General features: G+C 47.2%; 1 protein-coding gene across 1 annotated transcript in view; it reads right to left on the bottom strand.

Annotated features, from left to right (window-relative positions):
- The window catches only part of ODAD4 (outer dynein arm docking complex subunit 4), a 42,111-nt gene extending 17,986 nt beyond the window's left edge, over window positions 1-24,125 (bottom strand). The window contains exons 1-6 of the mRNA XM_068262004.1: window positions 23,926-24,125; window positions 14,425-14,556; window positions 12,125-12,278; window positions 10,591-10,652; window positions 8,400-8,559; window positions 6,447-6,668 (exon numbers count right to left, since the gene is read on the bottom strand). Of these exons, the coding sequence (XP_068118105.1) occupies window positions 6,447-6,668; window positions 8,400-8,559; window positions 10,591-10,652; window positions 12,125-12,278; window positions 14,425-14,556; window positions 23,926-24,063 (868 nt within the window). The 5' untranslated portion in view covers window positions 24,064-24,125. The remainder of the gene's footprint in view (window positions 1-6,446; window positions 6,669-8,399; window positions 8,560-10,590; window positions 10,653-12,124; window positions 12,279-14,424; window positions 14,557-23,925) is intronic.
- Window positions 24,126-27,256: the final 3,131 nt, after the last annotated feature.

The following is a 27,256-nucleotide window of genomic DNA, read 5'->3' as shown; positions in this document are numbered from 1 at the left end:
ATCCCGGGTCTCTGAAGATACGCTACTGTTTGTTTGTTGTTGGCTAGACAGAATACCGTGTGTTTAACCGTTTTATTCGCAGGACTAGTCAGTCAGTAAATCGGGTCCACTGGCCCATACCAGTGGTGGTGGCAGATACCGTGGAATCGTGTGTACGTTGTAATTACCCGTGTCTCACAGGCTCCCTTCTGAGTTGTCTGCGGCTAATTCTTAACGGTTCATGCGCATTGACTGCGACCAGAGTTCGCACGATCTGTGCGCTGGCACCGTTTAGAAGGCTAAGTGCGGTCAGCCACTAGGGCTCCTGTGACAGTGTTAGGCAGCGGTTGGGACCTGTGTTGTGCTGAAAGTATCTAAGATAGCGCTAGCACTATCAAGAAACGAACTAATTCGTTGGTGTAGCTGGAAGGCAATATATTTTTTATATATACAGAGAGACTGTGTAGCCAGTACCCCTCCCCAAAAGTTTTATTTTATTTGGCGTGGAAATGTCCGGGAACTACAAGAAAATGTGCCTGGCGGACCTGCAAAATCTTTGCCAAGAGAGAGGCATTGATGTCGGCCGCAAGAAACAACAGGACCTGGTAGCGGAATTGTTTCAATGGGATACCCAGCAACTGCGGAAGCTGGATGTGTCTGCTGAGGTAGACGCTGACCCATCTGACTCAAGGCAAGGGGAACCAGAGGCTGAAGATCCTAGGCGTACAGAGGTTGAGCATCCTGCGGGCCCTGTTGCAACAGTTACGCCAGAGACTGTCAGTATGGACCCCAATCCCAGAGTTTCTGAAAGTACTCGCCTGGAATCGGCCAGTACTGGACTGTCCGTTTGTACTGACCCGGTAATGCAGCAGGCATTACGAAAGCTGATGGAGACTGACCTGGAAAAGTACATGCAGTACATGGAAGCCCGTGAGGAGCGGGAACGCCAATCTGCAGAACGCCACGCGGAGAGGGATGCCGCTGAGCGAGAACTGGAGCGCCAACGACAGCATGAGCTAAACATGGCAAAAGTGCAACAGGCCAGCCGGAGTTCACCGCCCAGCCTCCCTGCTGAAGGAGCTGCACCACCCGTAAGTGCAAAATTTAAATTTGCTAATATTGAGAAAGACACAGACATTGACTTGTTTTTGCGGTCTTTTGAAAAAGCATGCCGTCAGTATCGTCTGTCCCAAGACCAGTGAGCCAGACATCTGACACCTTTGCTGCGCTACAAAGCGCTTGATGCCTTCGCAGAATTGCCTGCGGAGAAGGATAATGATTATGCTGCTATAAAAGACGCTATCATTACTAAGTACCAGCTGACGCCAGAAGCCTATCGGAAAAAGTTCAGGGCCTGGCAGAAAAAGTCTTCTGATTCGTACCGAGATGTGGTCAGCAACTTGCTCACCACACTCCGCCAGTGGACTCTAGGCCTCACCAAAGGGTCTTATGGCGTCCTGGAGGACTTGATAGTCCTCGAACAATTTCTGAACATTTGCCCTGCTGATGTACGACAGTTTGTGTTAGAACGCAGGCCGGCTTCAGCCACTGTCGCTGCAGACCTTGCTGAGACTTTTGCAACTACCCGGGTGGCTGATACCCGCAGAACGGTCCCATCCAGCTGGAGAGGAGGTCAGCCCAATACCTCGGCAGACTCTCCTGCCCCTGTGAGCCGTCAGCCACAGAGGCCACCCAGCACAGCTTCTGCACCCAGGGCTGCAGCCCCTGGAGAGGTCACCTGTCACTACTGCCGCCAGCCCGGACACATGAAATTCGACTGTCCGGAGCGGAGACAGACACCACCAGCACCTGGATCATCTGTATCCCCTGTACCTCACCCACAGCCGAGGCAACCCGCCAGCGAACCACAGCCTGGATCATCAGATTTTGTCCTGTTTGCCCGCGGAAAGGAAATCTGCGACCGAACCGACCAGCAGCAACTTGTTAGAGTGAACGACAAAGTTGTCACCGGATTCCGGGACACCGGAGCTGACATCACGTTAGTTCACTCACACCTTGTGCCAAAGGAGAGCATCAGCTCCAGCCGATCCCTTGCCCTTACTGGAGTAGAGGGCACCCTTTTTCACATAGCCCACGCGACAGTGAAGCTGGATTGGGGATTAGGGATCCACGAAAGGGTTGTTGGGGTTATGAAGGATCTCCCAGTCCCTGTGTTGCTAGGGACTGATTTGGGAAAGCTTGTGTCCTACTATGAACCTGCCCCGACCGCCTTGTCGCTCACGGAAGGAGACGGACTCTCCACCCACCACCAGGTACTTTATACACTTGGGGGAGCACCAGGGGGAGGTGGGTTGAATGTACCCAGTTCAAGGGTACCAGGTTCAATAGTGCCTGCTTCAAAGGCACCTGAGTTTGAGGTACAGACTGTCTGTTGTGATGATGCTGTAACTGTACCTGAGTTTCCTGTACAACCTGTCTGTAATGAAAAAATGTCTATACCTGTTGATGTCATTACTGCATGCAATGATGATTTGAGTAATGTCCGCCTGTGCCATTCTGACAGTGTACCTGTGCTAGCAGTACCGCGCAGCTGCACTGCTCAGAACCCGAGCTCAGAACAGGTGGAGGGGGTTCCGGCCTCCTCCTCCTCCTCCTCTGACCGCAGGGATGAGACCTTTCAGCCGCTGGCCTCGTGTGACATGAGCCAGTTGGCTGAAACTGACAACGCTGTATTCTCAGCCGCACTACAAAGTGACCCAAGCCTGGAGGTGCTCAGGCAGCAAGCCGCTGAGCCCCTCGCAGACGGGGCCGCTTTCAAGGTGTACTGGGAAGGTGGGAGACTGTACAGTGAGTCTGTACAGCCCCCTACAGGTAGATCCCACGCGAATACCAAATGGCTTGTGGTCCCGAGTGCGTTCAGGGGACATGTGCTGAAATCCGCACATGGTAATCCTCTGACAGGGCACTCGGGTGTCCGCAAGACACTTGCCGGTATTCGGAAACAGTTTTATTGGCCCCGGATGAACAGGGAGGTAGCGAACTACTGCAGGGCATGTGCCGTCTGTCAGGAGCTGGGAAGGTCCAGGGATTTCCGCGGGGTCCCCTTGGGTCCACAGCCACTTAGCAGGGGAACCCTGCGTGGGCTGGCTGTTGACCTAACCAACCCACTGCCCGTTGTCAGCAGTCCCGGCAGACACCACGTCCGACTGAAGTGGCGCAAACGCCCTGTCCAGAACGGTCCATGTCGGGTCAACCCTGAGGGTAGCAGACCACGACCGGTCCAGGGGAACCGAGCCACAGGCTCCAATAGGTTTTCCCGCCGCACCGGCAACCCGAGACCCGTCAGCCAGGTTGGCCGACACGCAGCGGGCAGTCGACCCCAGAACGCCAACGGGGAACTAGATCAGATCTCGCAGGTTAGCGGCAACGACACACATCTTGCTGATGCGTGTCTATCTGCCTTCTCCCCAGGGGGTGCTGTCACGGACGGTTGCGGGGCCGCAGGCGCTTCCTGTAACCGCCCGTGAAGAAAAGCGATCGCACTCGATTCTCTGCATCGATTGCGCTTCAAATCGATACAATCTGGGTTGAGTGTGTAGGGGCAGCTGAAGTCTTTCTCTCAGCAGAGAGATAGCACCAGCCCAACGGCTGGATGGCTCTTTTGATATGCTAATGAGCCTGGGCCCAGAGAGTCCCTGGCTTCAAGCTGTGCTGATGGCCCATCCATCAGGTATGGACCATGACAGAAGCAATCTAGTTGGGAGAAAAGCCAGACCCTCCGGCTCCCTCCCAGCAGGGGAGCTGACACCTAGCTAGCTGCCCCAAACTTCAAAGAGCCTTTGCCTGGGAATGACCTGCTATCAATCCCAAATGTAGATCATATTCCATAAACGGCTATATGTATCATATTTTCGGTGTTGCCAGGCTGGCAGACCCTCCAAACTAACAGAACAGGTAGGGCCCGGTCTGGCGTTGGTTCTGAGAACATTTCAGAACCTTCTGAGGTAAAGACTGCCCGTTAGGCAGTTCAACAGTGCCCTAATGATACCACAGGGGTCCCACCCCTCATGTTTGGTATCAGGCTGCTGGGTACATCGAGGCAGACCTGAAAATATTAGTAAATCTGCCCTGACCTGTACGGTTCTGTGAGATAGAGCCCATATATGGTTAAGGCATGATTTCTGGTCCCCCAGGACAAGGGGAGGACTCATCTCATGTTCTAAGGGGGTGTGTGGGCCCGCCCTCACTCCCTCCTACTGAATCAGGGGCATAAGAATGGCAGAGGAGCCAAACTCAGTGTCCTCCACCCTGAAAACATCTTGAACTCATCGGTGCCAGCTTGAGGATATGCTGGCATCCACCTGGTCTGAACTCTGAACTTTGATTGAAACCCAGAACTCTGATTTTTCCCACAAAAAAGGACATCTTTCCAGGAACTAAGTATTTTTCTCCCTTCTTTTATTTTTTATACTGGCTATTACTGTTTTAATAATTGTTGATTTTAATAATTGTCTGTATATATTAATTATTTATATTGCTGTGAATAAAAGACTTCCTCCAAGTCATTCACTGTTCCGCTACCCTGCTTATCAGCACACACAGAACTGATCCCGGGTCTCTGAAGATACGCTACTGTTTGTTTGTTGTTGGCTAGACAGAATACCGTGTGTTTAACTGTTTTATTCGCAGGACTAGTCAGTCAGTAAATCGGGTCCACTGGCCCATACCAGTGGTGGTGGCAGATACCGTGGAATCGTGTGTACGTTGTAATTACCCGTGTCTCACAGGCTCCCTTCTGAGTTGTCTGCGGCTAATTCTTAACGGTTCCTGCGCATTGACTGCGACCAGAGTTCGCACGATCTGTGCGCTGGCACCGTTTAGAAGGCTAAGTGCGGTCAGCCACTAGGGCTCCTGTGACAAGCCCTGTTTCCTCTGGAAGCAGGAAGGGCTGGATTTCTGTAAAGGCCACAAAGGCCTTGGCCTTGGGCAGCTGTATCCCAATCGGGCATCTGAACATGAAAGAGGGGTTGCTACATATGAAAGAGGAGGATGAAAATGAGAAGCAAAACATGAAGAAGGGAAACTGATGCCCAAGGAAACTGTTCATGAAAGAGAGGGGCTGTAGTACATGGATGATACACATGGAGGAGGAGGCTGCACACAGAATGGTAGGGGTGCTGCACATGAAAGGCAAGCCACAACATACTTGGCCTAGGGGCACAAAAAGCATAAGGGCCTGTTTCCACTACACGCAGATTGGATGCAGAAAAACTGACTCCAATGCTGAGTTTTACACTTTATGCACTTTAAGGCTGTAAGGCAATCAAGGCTATAAAGAAACTGATATAGTCCCTCCCGCAAGACTGAAGAAGAGAAAAAAGACCTTGTAACTTACAAGTGGCAGCTGAAAAATAGAGCTTTTGTAAAAGAATCCTGAAAACCTCTAGTAACATATAGAATAAACTAAATATTTCTACACCCATGTTTTAGTAACTCCAATATAAAACTTGTGGTAAATAGATAAGGCTTCTTCTGGGGGCCCAGTTTACCTCTTTACACAAGTGGGTTGGCTACTTGGTTGCTACCTTACTAAGGTGTGTGTGTTTGTAAGCGGGGGGGGGGGGGGCGCGGTTGGGGGTTGCAGCAGGTGAGTGAGCAAACAAAGTTTGTTAAGTAAATGCACATTTTTAGGGAGCCATTAACACTTTTGGGGGTGGATCTATATGAACCTGACAGTTTTCTACAAAAAAGAACTGTAAAGTATTGCCTTCTCAAAACAAATATTTGCAGCCCAAAAGCAACATTCACACTGCAGTACTTCATAACAGTTGGTAGAGTCATACAAATCAACATAGTTTCTCAACATCAATGTGTCTCAACATAGGAGAGAAGAAATGAAGGTTGGCACTGCAAGCAGTCTGGTTTATTCTAAAATTCGTGGTGCATCAGCAAAAATATAACAGTGCAAGCCTGTGTAGCAATTCAAAGATAGATGCACACACCAGACCTAGCCTCCGTAGAAGCACAAAATGGCCATCAGACACTTGTGCCCTGCACCCTCCACCCCAATGACTGCCCACCAGGAATGTTATGTATATCCATCTTTAAATTGCTACACAGGCTTGCACTGTTAAATTTCTGATGATTAACTACTAATTTCAAAATAAACCCGACTGCTTGCAGTGCCGACCTTCATTTCTTCTCTCCTATGTTGATACCTAACTCCTATTGTCAGAGCACGCAAGGTATGGTCATGTGGTAAGGCTGCTGATCCTGGTAGGTCCAGTTGCAGCCCTCCAGGTAACGCTGCAGTGCCAATGCTTTGCTTTACTTATTTTCACAAATCATGTGTCTATCAACAGTAAATGGACAGTAACAAGAATCTCTGAAGGATCACAGAGCACTCCACAAACGACACAGAACTCCACATCAGGCATTCTTTATGCCCCTGCACATCGAGATCATTGGTTGCATCTCTTCACACAAATACTATGTGTTATACATACACAAGTCTATTTCTTCAATGCTGTCGAGGATGTATTGATGAGGATCTGATGGTTTGTTCCGTTGCTTGGTCCACTTCTGCTGCATAAGCCTGCGGTCCCTCTCCCGGGCATAGATGGGCTTCTGCTGCCTCCAGAACTCAGTGCGTGTGTCCAGATAGGTGATGGCACTAATAATTAAATCCTGGAGCTTCAATCCACTCCGAGTGTTTCCTTTCACCAGACCTATACCAGTTAGAATACAATTCAGTTATCAACAATTAATATAAATCATGACTGCATGCTAAAAGCTTATCTGTGTACAATTCTGGGATTTACACACTCACAGCTACTATCACTTCTCCTGGGATGTCTGTGCTCTCCCCTATTTGGTGCTTCACCTCTTCTCCATGGTGGATACAGTTATTAATACTCACAGACACAACACATACCAGGCCTGCTAGAGATGATAAATTTCCTAATGCTCGGTTCAATGGAGCTGGATCACCAATGACCAATGGAAACGGAGAGCAGTGTCCACTCCAATGGCACCTTATGGTCCAGTTAGAGTGCAGAGAAGATGCGTTTCCACCACAGAAACACATCTGCTGTCCGTAAAAATCTAGTAGGTCAGATTTTTGTATTGCAATACCACAATAGTTCCAAGGTAACCATTACAGACTGTCAGGCTAAATTCAGTTTAGCGTTATAATGTGAATTGAGCCTAAAGCTGGGAACACATTATACAATTGTATGTGTAGTATGGATAATAAATAGAACATCAGTAGCAAAGAAAATTATAGTTATATAGCTCTATTTATAACATTGCATCAGACCTTCATAGTTTTGGTTTAGAATCCAAACTGTATTTTAAGCTGTAAAACATAGCAGAAGTAATGACCCTTTGAACTTTCCTGCAGTAAAACATCTCAATCTGTCTCTCACTGTTTCTTGGCAGTGTAATCTTTTCCGAAAACAGGACTGAGTTTGACCAATCAGTGCTGCAAGACCATGTCCAATTAACGATGTATCGACTGGACATGCTGCAAGATGTTGGGACGTCGTGGTCAATTGGGTGCGTGGCAGTAAGGGCGAGCAGTATCGGGATAAGCAACTAAACTCCAGCGCGGTTCCCCCTAGTGTATAAATGTGCCCACCATGTGCGCATTTATAAATTATCTGTCCTTTGTCACCCTCCACGCGCTGCCCATCTGTCTTCGGAATCCCCTGCTCTTCCATTAGTGGTATGCAGTTGTATATTGTGTATAGTGCTAATGGAAGAGCAGGTATTCTGAAGATGGATGGGCACCGTACGGTGGGCGAAACAGGACAGCTAATGTATAAATAGTAAAATATTTTTTTTTAAATATATACTAATTATGTTCAAAGACATATAGAGAAAGAAATAAAATCTATATACCTTTTAAAAATATATTAAGTATAAAACATACATTTCTTTCTTTCTCTATGTGTCTTTGAGCAGAATAAATACATTTATAATATTTTACAATAGTTTTTGGTGCCATTATCAGGTTGTTTTTTTCTTCTGACATCTATCTATATATGTTTCTTACTCAGGCACATTAACAGTTTGTTGTATATTTATGCATTATTATTTATGGATGATGCTTTCTTATTTATAGTTTAGAAGAAATCACCGTGTCAAATTTGGAATGCAATTTTCTTGCACTCATATTGCATTTAACTCAAACACAAGCACAGAAAAAAATGCACATTTGCGGAATCATATAGCGATGACAGCAGTGGAAACAGTGCACTGTAATTTCTATGATTTCAGGGGTGTCCTTGTGATCAGCTTACTGCATGTGTTCTGAAAATCAGATTGGAACACATGCAGTAGATAAGGGCCTTTACGTGTTATCTTGTTTTAGGAAGGGGGAAATATAGAAGACAGACTCCTGTGCACATTAAACTAGTTTTGTTAGTGTTTGTTGTTGTTTATTAACTGGCGACAACCTTCATCCTTTAGCAGGGTCTCTAGATACTCCATATCATTGTACATCTTGCCCAGTAGCTGACGCGCGGTCTTCTGGCTTTTTGAAGGGTCCGTTTTCTTCTGTTGTTTGGGATCTTTTTTCTGGACCTTTGCTGGTGCTTTTTGATTAGCTTTCTTACACTGTGATAAACAGAAATACATAAAGCAACTTTCAAAAAGCTTTGAGCGCTTTGTGGAAATCAAGTTACATCACACAAAAACTTGCATACTGTCTGCTTGTTGTAGGTCTGTAATTTTGAGAAAAGTGGTTTCCCATAAACTATAGAACTTATGGGCGTAGATTAATTTCTTGTACTCTAGATCTAGGTATACTCATTTGGCCCATGCCTGGAGCCTGGGGACCAAGGCAGTGTGTGGACACTAAGGCCCGGTTCACATTAGCGTTCGCTGTCCGTATTCGCCTGATCGGATCCGGACCGTATACTGTACAAACGGAACGCATAGCAATGCAAAGTCTATGCGGACGTTCACATGCGTCCGTTCCGTACAGAATGGAGCCGGATCGAATCCGGACTCCGGACACATTTCCAACATGCGCTATTTTTCGGGTCCGGATCATCCGGCCCACGCACCCGGACCGGAGCCTGACTGCACCATCAGGATATAGAAACCAATGGGAAACGGAAAGCACAGAACACACTGGCTACAAACACCTGACGTTCTACCCCACTTCCTATGCGTATTCTAGCGGCTATTTTGGATGGGGACACATGGGCCAAGCATTTCTGGAGTGGAGCAGCAGTGACTTAGTGCTGGAGCTGTTTGGCAGTATGTCGGAGGTGGAGGTGAGGCCTAAACAGCGGAGGACCTGATTCTACAGGTGCACCTTCTGCTGACCTCCCAGACCCCAACAATTATATAGTTTTATTTAATACTTTTACCAAACGGATCCGGATCGCAGCCGTATACATACCTGATGCAACCGGACCGGATCCAATCCGGTCATCCGGTCCGTTTGGCACAGAAACGCAAGTGTGAACGGGGTTTAACAGTCTAGTGGCAAATAATGTTTCAGAAATGAAGGTTTTATCTGAATGAGACATGTCTTCATGTGTTATACATAGCAGCCATAGTTTAGGGTCTAGTGTTTCGGGCATCCCAGTCAAGGAGAAATGCGACCACTTGCCTGCTACTGGGAGTTAAATCCAAAGTAGTTGCAAAAAGAAAGTATTTATGCCTTAGCATTTGAAGTAGGTTGAGGACCTTGAAAAACTACCAAGTCCGAACAAAACACTACTGATTCTGTAATAAATACACAGTTTTATACCCTTACCACAGACATATCTAGAATGTAACTTTTAATAAATAGTTTTAAAATCATTAAGCCTGTAAAATTGTTCTCATAACGTAACTGGGAGAGGGGAAGAAAATTCACAGAGCCCTGTGAGTGAGGCTATATAAATCCTCACACCATAAGTAACTCCTCTTTCCCAGACTGTATCTTAACTAAACACACATCACCCCACTATACAAACCAACATGTTTCACCCCGTAAAATATACCGTAGGGGCTTCCTCAGGGGTACTATAACAAAGTGCTAGAGTGCTCAAAGGTGCTATACAGACATTATAAATATATAAGACATGGAAAACAAAAAACAGCAAGTGTGTCATAGCCTCATGGCTATTATGACCGGCTGTATTTTGTTTTCCATGTCTAATCTATTGATAATGTCTATATGTCTATATAGCACTTTTGATCAACAAGTATCGTTGCCCTTTCAACTATCTGTCAGAGCTGGCCCTAAACAAAAATATGGGCAGGATCCTACTTTTAAAAAAAGGCAATTTTATTTTGCCAAACTGCTTAAACTCTCAAAGCAGCGTTAAATTTCCTAGAGGCATCGTTTACATAAAATAATTTCCAGCAATTTGTTGGACTCTTCTCCAGAAAAGAATTAAAATTAAATGAGGCCCCGGGCAAGATAGCAGTTTTTGCCCACTGTTGATGATCACCTGGCTTTTTAAAATAAGATTTGGTGGTGGTGGGGGGGGTGGGGTAGCGGAGTAGCATTCACCAGGCCCCCGGACTCTCTCCAGGCCCTAGGAAACTGCCTAGGTTTCCTTGTTAATGATTCGGCTCTGCTCTTCTCATTTGTCTTTGTTTTCCTTCTGTCCTGCAAAATAGTTCAGGTCCACTTTAATGACTCACCTCTTCTTGTTTGCTCAGAAATTCAATTCCCTCTTTGTTCTCAAGCTTCACTGCTGCCGGGGCTAAATAAGAGAAAGCAAATATCAACGTTAGTAAGTAAAATTATAATGTAGATCCTTTCTCTGTGAATTCCTGATTTTCACAAGGAATTTGTATTTCTCCCAAAGAGTTCTAATGAAGATAAAGGGACATTTTTTTCTTAGCCTCTGTTATTTTTGCAGCACTGGAAGATCTGTAGCGCCACCTGCTGCTAACTTTTAGTAATAGGTTTCCTTCAGTTGAGGACAGTTTACCAAACTTTTTTTTTTGAAGAACTGAAGCAAGAGGGATATGGAGGCTGCCATATTTACAGGTATTTCCTTTTAAACAACACCAGTTGCCTGGTTGTCCTGCTGATCATTTGCCTCTAATACTTTTAGCCACAGACTCTGAACTGAAGTATACAGCAGATCAGGTGTTTCTGACATTACTGTCAGATCTGACAAGATTAGCTGCATGCTTGTTTCTGGTATTAGTTAGGAAATACTGCAGCCAAATAGATCAACAGGGCTGCCAGGCAACTAGTATTGTTTAAAAGGAAAAAGAAATGGCAGCCTCCATATTTTTCTCACTTCAGTTGTCTTTTAAAGGTAGTATCATTGCAATATAAAAAAAGAGTGTATTTAATATCGAAATAAGGCCCTATTTACACTTAATGCATTGTGTTGAGTTGCATCCCATTGCGGAAAAAATAAACGCATTCAGTGTAAATAGGGCCAAAAACTAAGCGAGGTTTTCTGTGAAGGCAGTTGAGTACATTGGTTAAAAGGACCCTGAGCAGACCCTTAAAATGAAAATCTGCACTTACCTGGGTCCTCCTCCAGCCCCCGTAGCCCGCGAGGTCCCTCGGTGTCCCCTCCATGATCCTGCTGGCAACCCTGTTAGCCTGGTGACTTCGGTAGAAGTAGTGAGCAAATTCAGTCTTTCCAGAACAGCGCATGCGCAGGAGGCTTACGCCGCCGCACACGAGATTGAGCCGGGTGCGCGGATGGGCTGCGCATTGTGCACAACTTCTCCCGAAATCGCCAGGCTAATAGGGCCGCCAGCGGGACCACAGAGGGGACCCAGAGGACGCTGAGAAACCTCTTGGGCTACAGTGGCTGGAGGAAGCCCCAGGTAAGTGCAGATTTTTATTTTAAGGGTCTGCTCAGGGACCCTTTCAATTTTAAAAAACTAGCAGGAGAGCTTAGACACAGAGCAGACACAGAGCTTAGGGAACATTGCAGTGCTTGATTAGAGAGCTATAGAAGCTGCCTTCTTGACCTCAGGTAGGTGTTCAGACTTTCCTGATCTGCATACTTTTTCCAGGGGCATGAAGACATTAGATGTAGAGAGGGTCAGCATTACACCTGGGAAACTAGCACATTTTAGAAGATCAAAATGGCTACTTCCATAACTCTCTAGTTCAAGGTATACTTTTTAGTTTAGAGTTCCATGAGGGTAAAACTTTGACTTGCATGGGATGGTAGAGGTGGTATTGCTACTCCGTACTCACTTCCAACGGAGTTCTCAATAGCTTCCTGTGCTTTCTGAATTCCCAAGCGAAATTCTTGAAGTTCGGGACGTAGCTTGTAGCCTCTATGATAAAACACAAGGGCAAACTCAAAGTCTCCCATAGCATAGAGTGCCTCTGCCTTCTGGTAAAGGCCCTGCAAGTAGGAGGAAAAAGACATCAGCTGCATGAAAATATAGACATTTCTTTACAAAATTGTCTCAGCCACTTGATCTAGGCGTTAGACACATACAACTATGGTTACACAGTTTAACCCTAAAGGCGCTCTTTACCCGTGCTACAGAGATAAAAGACACTGTGTCATTAACCTGAAGAAGCGGGTGAAACACAAGAAATGCATTGTTTGTTTTTTGGTGTCCAATAAATTATTTTTTCACCTGCATACTGAGGTAAGACTTTTCCTTATTAACTCCCAAACTGGTAGTTTACACTCACACTGAGGTGCCTCCTCCCACCTGGTATAGTCTAGTCCCAATCTTAAGGGTTATCCCTACAACCGATATCCAGTGGTTCCAGTGGTTCTAGTGGACCTTTTTCATTGGAGTGCAACCCAAGTCCGGAAGAGGACTTTCTATCCGAGTGGAGATGTTTTTTTTTCTTACATCCTGGACGCCCATCTTGCAAGGGTCATAAAATAAGTTTGGACATTGTAATCTTCACACCCATAACCAGTGTAGCCACAAAATCTCCTGATCTGAAGGATGGACCCCTTTAGTAGTAGTGGGTGCCCCCTTACAGCTTTGGTTGCTCCCCTGTTGTCCCTGGCCCTGCATGTTTGTATGGAGGACCCTTTTTCTACTCTTCGATAGGGATTCTGGAAAATGCTGGAAAAAGGAACTACACTATATACTGAGATGCCTACTTTGCAATCTAACAACAGTACATCTGACACAGCCAAAAATGATTGATGTCAGAGGTTTGGACCAGAAAATACCTGAGGAATTGCAGAAACCAAGATGAAACTATTAGCTTGTAGACCTGAGTCAAACACAAGCTTTCATCAGACAGTCTCTATAGATTATATGTTTCCTCGATGAATAAGACGTAATTAGAGTACCCCAGGAGCGCCATTTTATAGTTCATAGTTCACAGTCTATCCATACATCACAAAGAGGACAATGTACAGTACATCACAGTTTCTGAAAAAAAAAAAGTTTAACTTTCTTTTAAGTTCAGCAAAACCAAAAACTTTTCACTGTGAAACTATGGTGGTTATATGTGAATCATAACTGACTTGACTCTAATTACAATGACATAGAAATAGAAGTGTAACTACAAATCATCGAGCTCCAGAGAAAGCTCTGTAAGTGACCCTAGACCTAACACATAATCAAGGACATCCTCCCTCATGGATAAAAGGGGCCATGGCAAAATATAAACGTATCCAAGTTACACCATGCCATTTTTATATTCAAATACAACATACAGGGCATAAAGCACATGGTAGTGGATATGATAGCTCCGCCCCCACCCTTCCCAAGCACATGTTCACAAATATAGAACCTGCAGGGAATGTACCGTATGTTGGACATTGAGCCTATCTACCAAATGTACTATCAGCAATACAAATACATCTCTAACTGGTCTTTTCCCTTCTTGCATGGAAGAACATCTATATTAATCAGTAGTGATCAAGAGAAACACTACAGTAGTTAGCACATCTTCCACGTAGGCTGTGTACCCACTGATTTTACCAGTAGGGATGGTCAATGAGATGCAAATAAGTTTGAGTTGAGGCTGCATTATGCAAATTTTGTAGCTTGAACATGAACCAATCAAATCCTGCTGAGGTGAAATGTATTTGGTCCATTTTCAAGTTGCATAAATTTGCACACACAATTTGCATAATCCTAAGTGTTCTCCACAGGCTCTTTTTGCCGGGTGCTCCACCTGGTTAACTTTGGTGAGCACCCAGCTGTCATCTGCTTGCCGACTCATCCTTCACCTATGCTGTAAGCAGATTTGTGCCCCACCCAGCTACTTTTTCATGCCACCCGGCTGGAAAAATTTCTGGGGAGAACACTGATCCTGCATCAACTCGAAATTATTTGCATCTCATTGACCATCCCTATTAACCAGTCCCTTTACTGCCCACATCCAGCGCTCCAACCTATAACTATAATGCTTAATTTCAGAAAACAAAAACACCTAGAGGTCACTGAGAAATGAGGACAAAAAGAATGGCAGGTTATGGTGAAATAGGGGCCCACCTGTTCATGGGCCCCTGATAGTTGCAATGGCTATTACTCTGCCCCTACATGGAATCTAGTTTGCTCTATTACCCTGAAAAAGTCACTGTCTTCTTGCAGAGAGGCTTCTGCGTCCCTAAGAGCTGCTTCTGGATCCCCGAGTTTTAAGAAGCATTTGGAACGTGCTACCAGACAGTGCTTCTCAGTGGGCTGTAGCTCCAGGGCCTTAGAAAACAGAAAAATAATTAATGTTAGACTTCAACTTAGAATGTGCACACAATTATACAATGCTACCTAACAACATTTTACAATGTTCTTTATCATCATTACCTTTCATTTATAAAGCCAGCATATTATGCAGCATCACACAACAAATTATCAAGGGTTATAGATTATAAATGCCAGAGAAATGGTCACAAAAACATAACAGATGAGGAAGAGAACCAAACAATTACATACTTACAATACGAAACCTACAGTATATAGACACATTTTTTTACCAGCTGAAACAATGGCTTGTGGTTGTTCCAACAGACTGCCTGTTGCCAATTAGTGACAGATCATGCTCATTTTGGTTTGGCCAAGCAGCATGTACTGCCCTATGGAGAGGGAAGGGAGAGGAAAAACAAAAGGATTTTACCTGGGGAAAAAAAACAATAAGATGAAAATTTGCTGTGTCCAGTTGCTTGTTGTCTTGTCACAGAAGATGAGGTATGTCTGTGTAGGCATCAAACTGATAGACGAAACAATCATGAATGATAATTTTGCCCCATAGCAGGATCATGCACAAGGCGTTCTAGGTAGATGCCCAGGGGGTAGTAAAGTATCAAAGTCTGCTACCCCCTTCTCTGATCCCTCTCCCATCTCAGCTTACCAAAAAGTCTAACGGGGAAGCTACTACCTTGCCTAGAGAGCCATTTAGCCTTAATATGTCTCTGTTTTGGCCTTCCAAAGTTTGTCTGTTTATACCTTGTGGATTGGAGAACACAGTAGGTAGAACAAGCAGCAACATTTGGCAGTGATGGAATTACATTTTTCATTAATGAATTGTTACGGTAGAGAGAAAGGTAGGTAGGCAATTTTGAAGAAGTAAGTTTAGATGGACCATGTGGCAATCCACACGGACCAGCACACTCCAAGGATTTTCTGAAAATACAAATTTGCTTTATTGAAACATTTCTTCAGAATTCATGAATTAAAAGTGAGACCAATCCAGGGAATATTCCAGCAATACGATAGACACTGGCCTAGAGCTGTTTCAGGAATGACGCCCGTCTTCAAGCCAAGAAATGTTGTGATCCCATAGCTGGGAGTGTTCTGCTACGGTGAAGGACACATAGACTTCCTGGGCTTGGAGGAAGCCCCAGGTAAGTAAATCTGATTTTCATTTGCTCATGTTTCCTTTAAGATAATCTCCAGATTACGTTTTACATCCCTCTCAGACACCGACATACAGATGACTGACATTCAGTTTTGAACAAGAGTTATGACAAAAGGAGACAGATCAGTAGCCAACCCAGAAAGATCTTGATCTCATCTCATTAGTGTTCAAATGGTACTGAAAGTGAAGATGCCTATAGAGAAGAGAACAGGATCAAGCACACAGCCCTGGTGAGGGTTAGGCAGAGGATATGGCACCCTGAACCGAGTCATGATCTGTCAATGTATTCCGCCGTATCTGAAAAATTGTGAAACGAACGCTGAATATGAGCTGCAGGAAAACCCGATTGCAGGCGGAATGACGGAAACCCGGGGAAAAGTGCACAGTCAAGTGTGTTCCCTGGCTAATATGCATTCACAATATGTGCGTTGTTTCATGTGAATGCACTGCCCATGTTCACAACTCTGCTTTTGTTATCCAAGTGCACAATCTAGTGGGTTTTATTTTAGCGTGCATAGAGTGTGTTACGTTATGCCTGCCTTGTAGCATGGGTGTTTCGCAATGCACATAGTGGGAACTTATCCTACAAACGACTGTATGGGCAGTTGGGCAGTGTGTTCACACACAGCAATATGCGTCGTTTGAACGTACTCCTAATGTCAAGGGCATGCAATCTGTCTGCTTAACGTACCCCTGAACAGGTAGAAAATGTATTAAGATGAATCAGAGGCCTTAATTAAAAAAAACAAAAACAGATACCTAAGGAGAAGGAAGGCTCTGGGTCCTACAGAGCCTTCCCACTCCTCTTCTCATCCCCCCATTCCCCCGCAGGCTCCTCCATTTAAATATCCGCTGCGGAAAACTTCGGAAGTCTTCAGGAGCCTGAGTGCTAGAGATGTCGCGAACCTCCGATTTTCTGTTCGCGAACCTCCGCGGAAGGTTCGGTTCGCGGAAAAGTTCGCGAACCGCAATAGACTTCAATGGGGATGCGAACTTTGAAAAATAGAAAAAATTATGCTGGCCACAAAAGTGATGGAAAAGATGTTTCAAGGGGTCTAACACCTGGAGGGGGGCATGGCGGAGTGGGATACATGCCCAAAGTCCCGGGGAAAAATCTGGATGTGACGCAAAGCAGCGTTTTAAGGGCAGAAATCACATTGAATGCTAAATTGCAGGCCTAAAGTGCTTTAAAACATCTTGCATGTGTACACATCAATCAGGGAGTGTAATTAGAGTTCTGCTTCACAGTGACGCACCAAACTCACTGTGTAACGCACCGCAAACAGCTGTTTCCGTAGTGACGGCCGTGCTGGACTGGTGCGCACCGTGGCGAGAGTGTAGGCCGTGTCGGTTTTCAAGCCCATATGGTGGCCGGGCTGTGGTAGCTCAATGATAGAACAACAGTGATTGTCCAGCTGATCAAATTTGGTCTGACCACAATGAAGCAACTACCTTATTATCTTTTGTGTCCTACCCCCACCCGAGACACTCAAATAGCTGGCGGTCATTGCTTCATTGTGATACGCAAGCCCCTTCACCGCGGCAAGGTAATGATCACGAAGGGGGATGGGCACATGTACATGCCTTTTGTTTTTTTGTTGCAGCCACCCGCAGTGCAGCCAGAAAAATTAGGCAGGCATGTACACGCACCAGAGAAATTAGTGTAGTGGCCGATGCTAGCAGCGGCCTTAAAAATTCAGGAATTCGCCTAGAGTCCTGGACCCTGTTGGTGGTGGCGGAGAAGGCAAGCTGCCTGCAGGCAGAGATGCTGTGTGTGGGGACTGACTTAGTCTTCGGTCATGCAGTAGCCCTCCGTGATCCATTCCTCATTCATTTTCATAAAGGTCAGGTACTGAACACTGTCGTGACTTAGGCAACTTCTCTTCTCAGTGACTATGCCTCCAGCTGCACTGAAGGTCCTTTCTGACAGTACGCTTGCGACAGGGCAAGAGAGAAGTTGTATGGCAAATTGGGACAGCTCTGGCCACAGGTCAAGCCTGCGCAACCAGTAGTCCAAGGGTTCATCGTCGCTTTTCGCAGTGTCTACATCCACACTCATCAAGGCCAGGTAGTCGGCTACCTGCCGGTCCAGGCGTTGGTGGAGGGTGGATCCGGAAAGGACTATGGTGAGGAGTTGGACTAAAGAATGTCCGCATGTCCGACATCACCCTGAGATCGCTGGAGCGTCCTGTCCTTGCCTGCGTGGACTTGGGAGGAGGAGGGTTACTGCCAGTGGTACCTTGATTGCGTTGTGCAGCCACATCACCCTTAAACGCATTGTAAAGCATCATCGACAGCTTGTTCTGCAAGTGCTGCATCCTTTCCGCCTTCTGTTGAGTTGGTAACAGGTCCGCCACTTTGTGCCTGTACCGAGGGTCTAGTAGCGTGGCCACCCAGTACAGGTCATTCGCCTTGAGTTTTTTGATACGGGGGTCCCTCAACAGGCTGGACAACATGAAAGAGGCCATCTGCACGAAGCTGGATGCAGACGTACTCTCCATCTCCTCTTGCTCTTCCTCAGTGACGGGACGCAACTTCTCTTCCTCCCCCCAGCCACGAACAATACCACGGGAACGTGGAGCAGCAGAAGCCCCCTGTGACGGCTGCCGCGGTTGTTCTTCTTCCGCCGCCTCTTACTCCTCCACAGACACACCTTCCTCATCACCATCATCAGAGTCTGACTCCTCTCCTTCCCCACACGACTCCTCTTCTTCCTCCTCCTCCTCCCCCCTCTGTGCTGCCGCAGGTGTTGTGGAAACATCGGGTTCGGATGTAAATCGCTTCCACGACTCCTGCTGCCGTAACTGTTCTTGTTCACGCTCCTCCACAGCTGTATCCACCATTCTACGCACGGCACGCTCCAGGAAGTAGGCGTAGGGGATCAAGTCGCTGATGGTGCCCTCAGCGCGACTCACCAGTTTGGTCACCTCCTCAAAGGGCTCCATGACCCTACATGCATTTCGCATCAGTGTCCAGTTGTTGGGCCACAACATCCCCATCCTCCCAGATTGTGTCCTTGTACTGTAATGATACAGGTACTGGGTGACGGCTTTCTCCTGGTCTAGCAGGCGAGAGAACATCAGCAGGGTGGAATTCCAGCGAGTCGGGCTATCGCAAATGAGGCGTCTCACCGGCAAGTTGTTTCTACGCTGAATGTCCGCAAAGCGTGCCATGGCCGTGTAAGAGTGCCTGAAATGCCCACACAACTTCCTGGCCTGCTTCAGGACGTCCTCTAAGCCTGGGTACTTGGACAAAAATCTTTGCACGACCAGATTCAGCACATGTGCCATGCAGGGTACGTGTGTCAGCTTTCCCAAATTCAACGCAGAAATGAGATTGCTGCCGTTGTCACACACCATGTTGCCGATCTCAAGCTTGTGCGGGGTCAGCCATTGCTCCACCTGTTTGTTAAGAGCAGCCAGGAGAGCTACTCCAGTGTGACTCTCCGCATTCAGGCAAGACGTCTAACACTGCGTGACACCGTCGTACCTGGCATGCAGCATAGGCCCTGGGGTGCGGGGGCTGTGTAGCTGGAGAGGAGATCGCGGCGCCAGCCAAGGAGGAGGAGGAGGAGGATGACGACAGCGAAGAGGTGGTAGCAGGCGGAGAGGAGGTGGCTGGAGGCCTGCCTGCAAGCCATGGAGGTGTGACAAGTCGGTCCGCTGTGCAGCCACGTACTCCCTGCTTGCCATCGGTCACCAGGTTGACCCAATGGGCTGTGTACGTAATGTAGCGGTCCTGCCCGTGCTTGGCAGACCAGGCATCCGTGGTCAGGTGGACCCTTGACCCAACGCTCTTCGCAATAGATGACATCACTTGCCTCTCAACTGCATGGTACAGTTTGGGTATGGCCTTTTGGGAAAAATAATTGCGGCCTGGTATCTTCCACTGCGGTGTACCAATGGCCACAAACTTACGGAAAGCCTCCGACTCCACCAGCTTGTATGGTAATAGCTGGTGAGCTAATAGTTCCGCCACGCCAGCTGTCAGACGCCGGGCAAGAGGGTGACTGGCAGACATTTGCTTCTTACGCTCAAATACGTCCTTCACGGACAGCTGGGTACTGCTGTGGGCAGAGGAGAAGGAACCGCTCAAGGGAAGAGGCGGTGTGGAGGAGGGTGGCTGTGAAGGTGCAAGGGAGAAAGCGGATGAAGACGATGCACCAGAAGGAGGAAGAGGAGAAGGAGGGTGGCTTGTCTTTTGGGTCCTGCTTTTCCTCAGGTGTTCTTGCCATAGCTGTTTGTGCCTTCTCTCCAGGTGCCTTCGTAAGGCACTTGTCCCTACGTGAGAGTTGGCCTTTCCACGGCTCAATTTTTGCTGGCAGAGACAACAGATGGCTTTGCTCCGATCTGAGACACACAATGTCCAAACCGCTGAGTCCCCTGGGGTGATGGCACTACGGTGGCATCAGCAGCTGACGTTGAAGGGCATGTTGGCTGGCTGTCCATAGCTGGCGATACATGGCGCCGAACACTGCCCCCAGCTGTTTCTGAGGACGAGCTCCCTTTGCTTCTATCATGGAGTCGTCTCCTCCTACTCCTCTCTGACTCCCCCTCTGAACTGTCCCCCTGGTCATCTCCTCTACCGGGAACATACGTGGCATCCGTATAATCGTCATCATAATCCTCCTGCCCAGCTTCGCTTTCCTCAGACACCTCCTCAACTGCACCAACTTCAGGTGGTTCATCATCCCCCTCCTCACACGTTACGTCCATACTATCGCCACCTAACTCAGACGTATGAGGTGGTGTACCTGCGCCTTCTTCTTGTTGTTGCAGTAGTGGCTGTGAATCAGTGATTTCACCACCACCAAATAACTCCTGCGAAGTGTCAAATGCAGCGGATGTGGTGCTTGTACTAGCGCTGGTGGCACTGGCTGCAGGAGATGAGGTCTTCTGTGTTAAATACTCAACCACGTCCTCACAGTTTTGGGAAGTGATGGCACGTGCCTTCTTCTGAGCACTGTATTTTGGGACAGGTCTGCATGAAATCACAGCAACACCACCTCGCACAGACCTGCCGGGGCCTGGTGGCATTCCTCTGGGTCTGCCTCTACCTCTTCCTCTACCTGGTTTGTCCATTTTGTCCATCTCGGGGGGATGCTAGGTATATGCAGTGAGCTGGGTTCACTCAACACAACAGGTAGTTATATGCAGTGAGGTGGGTTCACTGAACAGTAAAGGTAGTTAGATGCAGTGAGCTGGGTTCACTGAACAGTAAAGGTACTTAGATGCAGTGAGGTGGGTTCACTCAACACAACAGGTAGTTAGATGCAGTGAGGTGGGTTCACTGACCAGTAAAGGTACTTAGATGCAATGAGGTGGGTTCACTCAACACAACAGGTAGTTAGATGCAGTGAGGTGGGTTCACTGAACAGTAAAGGTACTTAGATGCAGTGAGGTGGGTTCACTCAACACAACAGGTAGTTAGATGCAGTGAGGTGGGTTCACTGAACAGTAAAGGTACTTAGATGCAGTGAGGTGGGTTCACTCAACACAACAGGTAGTGAGATGCAGTGAGGTGGGTTCACTGAACAGTAAAGGTACTTAGATGCAGTGAGGTGGGTTCACTCAACACAACAGGTAGTTAGATGCAGTGAGGTGGGTTCACTGAACAGTAAAGGTACTTAGATGTAGTGAGTTGGGTTCTCTGAACAGTAAAGGTAGTTAGATGCAGTGAGGTGGGTTCACTGAACAGTAAAGGTACTTAGATGCAGTGAGGTGGGTTCACTCAACACAACAGGTAGTGAGATGCAGTGAGGTGGGTTCACTGAACAGTAAAGGTACTTAGATGCAGTGAGTTGGGTTCTCTGAACAGTAAAGGTAGATGAAACTATTCAGAAAAAGAAAGCCCATATAACTAGCACCACTTAATTGAGGTATAATATAATTTATTCAAAAATATTTATTTATATATATATATAACATCTATGAAATATTGGAGTGTCAAAAAACATTAATAAAAACAATTAAAACCGACCATGTGGTCGCATATGGTAACAGCTGCAAACAATCATGTCCATATAGGTAATAAGAAAGACAGAGGTATAACACCACTATATGAATCACAGAAAATGGCAATATAAGCTCAAATAAATGCCTCAGTGTGCATCTAAATAGAGCACACTCAAGGTAGAACCCGGGTTCAGTAAAGTGCAAAGCGTACAAGTGAACACATGACATCAAATGAATATGTATAAATACACACATATATCAGGTAGCATATGAATAGTGACACAATTAAAGTGCAAAATATAAACAAAGGACTGCTATATACACAGTAGCCTAGGAGCAGCCTATACCTGAAGTGCACAGTGAGAAGAGGAGTGCAATGAATGAAGGAGAAATATACTTAGCCCAGGAAGACCAGGGAGGCAAGGACAGCGCAGCTGAAAATAAAGGGAGTCCCTTCAAGACAGTCCCGCAAGCTCCGCGGACGTCACCCCGCTTTGGAAGGAGAGGAGAGGAGTATCAAGTGTTGCGGACATCACATTGTTTTGTTGAACAGTAAAGGTAGTTAGATGCAGTGAGGTGGGTTCACTGAACAGTAAAGGTACTTAGATGCAGTGAGGTGTGTTCACTCAACACAACAGGTAGTTAGATGCAGTGAGGTGGGTTCACTGAACAGTAAAAGTACTTAGATGCAGTGAGGTGGGTTCACTCAACACAACAGGTAGTTAGATGCAGTGAGCTGGGTTCACTCAACACAAAGCTGGGTATATGCAGTGATGAGGTGGGTTAAGTAAACACAACAGGTACTGGGTATATGCAGTACTGGGTAGTCACACACACAGGGAGTCACACACACAGGTAGTCACTGAATGTGCTGAGCTGCTGGCAGTGGCACACACACTATGAATTAGCAAGGCTGTGCATGCAACAAAAGTGTCAGTTTGACACACAGAAAAAAAAAAAAGTACAGGATGAGCTCTGAAAGGAGCTGTTGAGGGGTGCTATAAAAGCAATAATAATCAGCCAGGAGCAAGCTAAGCAGCCAAGAACCTAACTAATCTGTCCCTAGAAGAACAAGTCTGCAGCAGCTGTCCCTAGTCTGTCTCTAGCAGGCACACGAGTGAGGCTAATGGCCGGCGAGCCTGCCTTATATAAGGGGGGGGGGGGGGCTCCAGGGCTTAGTGTAGCCTGAATGGCTACAATGTGCCTGCTGACTGTGATGCAGAGGGTCAAAGTTGACCCTCATAGTGCATTATGGGGCGAATCGAACTTCCGCAAAAGTTCGCTTGGTCCAGGCGAACGTGAACCACCAAAGTTCGCCTGGAACCGTTCACAGGCGAACCGTTCGCTACATCTCTACTGAGTGCTACCAAAGACGGCACAAGCACGAATGCGAGCACGCTTGGGCAGTATGGAGCGGCCCGTCTTCAAGAGCCTGAGTACTCCTGAAGACTTCTGAAGCCCACCCGCAGCGGAAGAGAGGAAGCCGGCGCAGGAACGACGGGACAAGGAGAGGTAACGGTAAGGACCCAGAGCCTTCCCTCTCCTTAGGGAAGTAACTGTTTTTTTCATTTTCACTTCAGACTCCCTTTAAAAGAAGTCCATGGTAGGGTAGATTATATTTTTTAGAAGTGTCCTGGCACTGCTCATTGTCCTTGGCTATCCCCATAACCCATCCTCATAGCTCTCGCACCTCCTGGAAGTTACTCAGAGCGGCACAGAGCTATTCTGAACTGCGCAGATGCAAGTTTTGAACTGCCCCTTCACAGTAAAAGAAAGCGCTCATGAACGAGCGCGTGCTTTTGTTTGTGTCTGCATGGTTTAGACTGAGTTATGCGCCATCACTTAGGGGGGGCCTTCCCAGTGTTCTTACTCTAAAGGAGGATTCCATCGAACATCATGAGGACCGAAGATGGGAAATAAGGGGTCGGGGGCCCGAGGACAACAAGAAGCACAAGGACACTTCTAAAAGCTTCAGGGGTACTTTAAGTTCAGAAACAGTACTGAATGTAAATAACACCAACAAAGCATAACAGCATTACACAGCACAGTATGGATGGCCCCTTTGCACACAGTACACTATTGACAATTGTATGATATTAAGAATGCAAAACAGATACTATATCGTCATTGCTCTGCAATTATTAGAATGAGTGCCTCCAGGATTTGTGAAAGTACAACTGGCATGACCTAATGGCTACAAACATGCTTGCTCATTCTGGGACTTGTAGTTCCCCTCAGTAGCAATGCACACGTTCTTACATTGGTGAAGCTCTCACTGGCCTTATGGAACTCCCCCTTCTGGTAGAGTTGCTCCCCTTCAGCCATGTAGGTGGTGAAGGTGCTGCGGGGGGCCTGCTCTCCGTCTGCCTCGTCTCCCATCATGCCGCCGCCATCCATTGTAAAGTGCGGAACCAAGTGTTGCTAGCAGCCGGGGCTGTCGCTTAGCAACATACAAACAACCACGTTATCTCTCCAGCTAACTTTCATTGACCAATAGCGTGCTGAGAATTCGAAGCCCAATGAAATCCAAGCAAGGATGACGACACGATATGGGCGGAACTTACTAAGTTCTGTGTGAGTGTGTGTGGATAAACGTGAGAAAGGTGAAGAGCTCACTGAGTGAGAAAGTTCTGTGCTCCGTGATAGCGCCTGATTACAGCAGTAGGTTTTGAGCTTAGGGCAGTAAGGCGTTGCTAGCCCCAAAGATCAGTGGTATGTGCCCCTGATCTATTCTAGGGTGCCCCAGATGTCCTCAATGCGGAGTAGAGGCACCCAGCATGGTACCATACAGTGCCCAGCATGCCCCCACAGAGGCACCACAGCAGCCAGCATGGCATTACAGCACCCAGAGTGCCCCATAGAGGCATCATAGCACCCAGCATGGCATCATAGCAATGGGGAGTATGCTGGGCGCTATGGTGCCTCTGTTTGGGCATATTGGGTGCTGTGATGCCATTATGATGGCATGACAGTGAGCTGTGGTTCTTCTATGGGGGCATGCTGGGAGTTGTGGTGTCTCAGTGGGAGGTCTGTGGGAGCATGGGAGGGGGTCCACTAAAAGGTCAGGGAATGCTATGTGGGGACTGGCAGCAGGCCAGCTTGCCCAGCAGAAAGCCAGACCAGCCATCACAAACGCCAGGTAACTCTGCCTGATTATGGTTAGGTGACACTGCCTATTTATGTGATATGCTGCATTTTTGTTTTTATTATTAATGGAGAGGTGTGCTTCATCCAACATTTTGCTGGGCAGACCTACTCAGACCATTGTTAAGTTCATGTAAATTAGGCTTCACCTATGACCACAACCACATTCTGGTGCATGGCCACACCCATTTTTTGGCTGGAGTACCCAAAAGCGCCCTGGATCGCTTACGATCCTAGCAATGCCCATGGTCAGGACAGACCTGTATAGGCTTCACTTGGTGAATTGATTGAAGAGTTCACACAAGTGATCCCTTACCTGGGTTACCAATACGGCTGTTTCTGGCTGCTATGGCTATTATTGTTCTTTTGCATTCAACCATACTTAGGGAGGATGCAGTGACAGAGATTAGACAAAGCGGTGTTAAGTCATGTAAACTCTGAGACAAAAGGTTATTTAAAGTACGTTATAAAGGTAGGATTACTGGAAAAGATGTTACGTGATACAATTTAAAGTTGACTTACACTGTATAGTGCAAACGATAAACACAACTTTTGTGACAAAAAGTAACCTAGTCTGTGAAGTCACCTCTAAGACAATACAGAAATGCAAAATAATCAGCATCCTGAATAAGGACAGTCATATTATTTTTCTCGCGGAGATTGGGCTGCTTGTTCCTTGTTAAAGGGAACCAGAGAGGAACGGGGGGTGAAAAAAGAAACAGATTTTATACATACCGGGGGCTTCTTCCAGCCCCATAAGCCTGAATCGCTCCCACGCCGCCATCCTCAGCTTCCTGGATCCGTCGGTACCGGACCCGTCACTTCCGGCGGACGCGGCCAATTGTCCGCATCACAGGGGCTCCCTCCATACATGTACGCATGCGGCTGCGCAGTTAACAGCCACATGCGTATCTGTATGGGGAGAGCACCCTGTGATGCGGAGAATTGGCCGCGTCCGCCGGCCGACTTGCCGACTCGCGGCAATGACGGGACCCGGTGGCGGCTGATGCAGGCAGCGGAGGAGTGCGACGTGGGAGCGATCCGTGCGTATGGGGCTGGAGGAAGCCCCAGGTATGTATATTGCATCCTCTCTGGTTCCCTTTAACGTGTCCCCTATGCCCAGAGACTGAGAACGTCTCTCCATGTGTCTTCTGGGAGTACTTTGAGCTGTAATGTCACAACAATAGCAACAAAACATGTGTAAAGAGCTTTTCTGCCGTAGGACCCAAATCACATAGGCTTGTCTCAGATGAGTAGTGATGTGCTGACTAAACAGGTGACTTTTTATAAGGAATGTACCTGTAAATAGTGAAACTGCCAGCGAAAACCAGGCAGAATCTGTCACATCCGGTTCTCTGCGCTTGTTTCCCGCTGCCGGTGACTCACAGTCCGCACACGCTGATAGGCGGAGGGCGCGGAGCAGTGCTTTTCAGCGCTGCTAGATTTGGGCGCAGCCAGCGCCGCCATAGACTGTAATGGGAATCAGTCTATAGCGGCGCTCAGTGAGTAACGTCGGCTCCGTCAGAAGACGGAACCGAAGTTGCTTAAAAACACAATAATTCGGCCTCCAGCAATTGCTGGAAGCCGAATTATTTCATTCCCCCACTATCCATGGCGGCCTTGAGGGGGAATAGTAATTAAATCGGCCCGGACTTGTGCAGAAGCAGGATCAGCCATATAGCGCTGTATCCTGCGCCCAAGTCTACCGGCGCCGATTTCAAATGTACTCGGAGGGCGCGTTCGCATTATGCCCTCCGCAAGGGTAAACAATAGTCAGCTGACCTGCTCAGCTGACTGGAGCGGTGTCAGCTGATTTCTACCTGACAGGGCCTTGCTGTGTGATTGGTTGTGCGGAAGGTGGCTGGCCACTTATTGGAGAATGATTGATATTTAAATGTGCAGATAGTCCCTTGTCTGCTGCCTGGATTGTCTGTTACCTGGGGACTTGCCTGTCATCCTTGTTACCACTGACTCTCGACGCTGATTGCTTCAGTTCCTCTGAATCAAGGTAATGACCTATGTGATACCTCTGAACTGTTTTACTAGCCTCATTAGTGACTTCGGGTGGTATATCTGTCCTCTATGTCAGCTTGTATGCTTTGCATGTCTAAGTCCTAATTAGGGCCAACTAGTGGTGTGCCAGGCAGGGACAGTGTAGGTGTCAGTTAGTGGTGTGCCAGGTAGAGACAGCTAGAGCGAGAACTATAGCCTGGGACATACACGCTGACTCAGAGAGTTATACTCCAAGCCTTACACTTTTCAGTTTTGATTTAAACGTGTCCAGGGATAGCGCTGTCTTGATTGGGTGTAGCAAGGCGTTCCAGAGGGTAGGGGCAGCACAACAGAAAGCTCTGGCACCAAATGTTTTTAGTTAGACACTGTGGGTGGCCAAATTATTAGATCCTTTTGATCTGAGGTTGTGGAAGTTGTAACGCAGGTGCTGGAA

This window comes from Hyperolius riggenbachi, chromosome 12, assembly GCF_040937935.1.
Source record: "Hyperolius riggenbachi isolate aHypRig1 chromosome 12, aHypRig1.pri, whole genome shotgun sequence".
Classification (NCBI taxonomy): Eukaryota; Metazoa; Chordata; class Amphibia; order Anura; family Hyperoliidae; genus Hyperolius; species Hyperolius riggenbachi.
The sequence above is the reverse complement of the archived record's forward strand: the minus strand, read 5'-3'. Positions and strand labels throughout refer to the sequence as shown.